This window comes from Neodiprion fabricii, chromosome 7, assembly GCF_021155785.1.
Source record: "Neodiprion fabricii isolate iyNeoFabr1 chromosome 7, iyNeoFabr1.1, whole genome shotgun sequence".
NCBI classification, from domain to species: Eukaryota; Metazoa; Arthropoda; class Insecta; order Hymenoptera; family Diprionidae; genus Neodiprion; species Neodiprion fabricii.
The window spans coordinates 12,936,926-12,938,173 of NC_060245.1; the positions used below are offsets into that span (position 1 = coordinate 12,936,926).

The 1,248-nt window shown below is 48.5% G+C and overlaps 1 protein-coding gene across 1 annotated transcript; it reads left to right on the forward strand.

Moving 5' to 3' along the window:
- The first annotated feature begins 356 nt into the window (after positions 1 to 356).
- On the forward strand, positions 357 to 722 carry LOC124187033. Its single transcript, XM_046579278.1, has one exon. The coding sequence runs from the start codon at positions 357 to 359 to the stop codon at positions 720 to 722; it is 366 nt and encodes a 121-aa protein (XP_046435234.1).
- Positions 723 to 1,248: the final 526 nt, after the last annotated feature.

The following is a 1,248-nucleotide window of genomic DNA, read 5'->3' on the forward strand; positions in this document are numbered from 1 at the left end:
ATCCGACAATGTGTGACCTGTCAACGGGTTAAGCCACAATTTGCTCACCAACTAACGGGCGACCTGCCTGCTGACCGAGTACAGTCGGGACGACGACCTTTTTCGATACCCTTGATGACGCGGGTCCGGCCCAGGTCTGCACTACGAAAGGTCGCGAGCACGAGTCTTACAAGAGTTACATAGCGGTCTTCGTCTGTTTTTCTACGCGAGCCATCCACCTTGAACTTGTGAGTGATCTGATTACCGCGTCGTTCATTTGTGCATATCGTCGATTTGTGTGTAGGCGTGATGTCTGTCAGCGACTTCACAGTGACAACGCTACTAATTTTCATGGCGCAGATAATGAGCTCAAGGCTATGTTCCAGCGAGCCTCCGAATTTTATCGAAGGGTGGCGGCTCTCCTCGCGAATGATGACACTGATTGGAGTTTTATATCCCCAATTGCTCCCCATTACGAAGAGTTATGGGAAGCAGGAGTCAAGTCGGTGAAACACCACTTGAAAACAGTCATGGGCGAGCATACTCTGACCTTCGAAAAGTTGCCGACGGTTCTTGTTGAAATTGAGGCCTATCTCAATTCACGACCACTGGGTGCGCTAAGCTCCGATCCTGAGGGTCTCCATGCGTTGACACCATTCCACTTCCTAGGGGGAAGCACGTCGGCCGTATTCCCAGAGGACGATCTCTCGGACAAACCTAAGAACCGTTTAAGCCGGTTTTAGTTGCTACAGCGCATTCGAAATCAGTTCTGGAGACGTTGGTCCTCTGAGTATCTACTTCACTTGCAAGAACAAAAAATTGAGAGAGACTCACGAAAACTTTTGCATTGGGAGACTTGTCTTGGTCCGGGATGACAATCAGCCCCCGTTGAAGTGGCTGCTAGGAAGAATAATCGAACTCCACCCGGGTCCGGATAGCCTTGTGTGGGTGGTCACGATTAAAACTGCAACTACCACTCTACGGCGGCATACTTCTCGTCTATGCCCGCTACATCTTGGAGGTGGTGGCAAGGGTGCGTAGGGCGAGGTCGGAGGCGTGAGGATTCGTCCGTCGGACGAAAGCGGGCGGGACGTTCACGCAACTTTATTATTATTATGTTAGTTTGCAATTTTATGACAGTGAATATCTTAGTTTTCGTTACATTCGTATGCTGTACCTATTTATCACGTATAAGGTGAAAAAGAGTCACAACAACAGATTTACTTCCTTATTTCACATTAAAATCAGTTCAACGTTATAGTGATTCAA

What these genes read in the sequence shown, in the direction of transcription:
- LOC124187033 (XM_046579278.1), top strand. Translation starts at nt 357, where the DNA reads ATGTTCCAGCGAGCCTCCGAATTTTATCGAAGGGTGGCGGCTCTCCTC.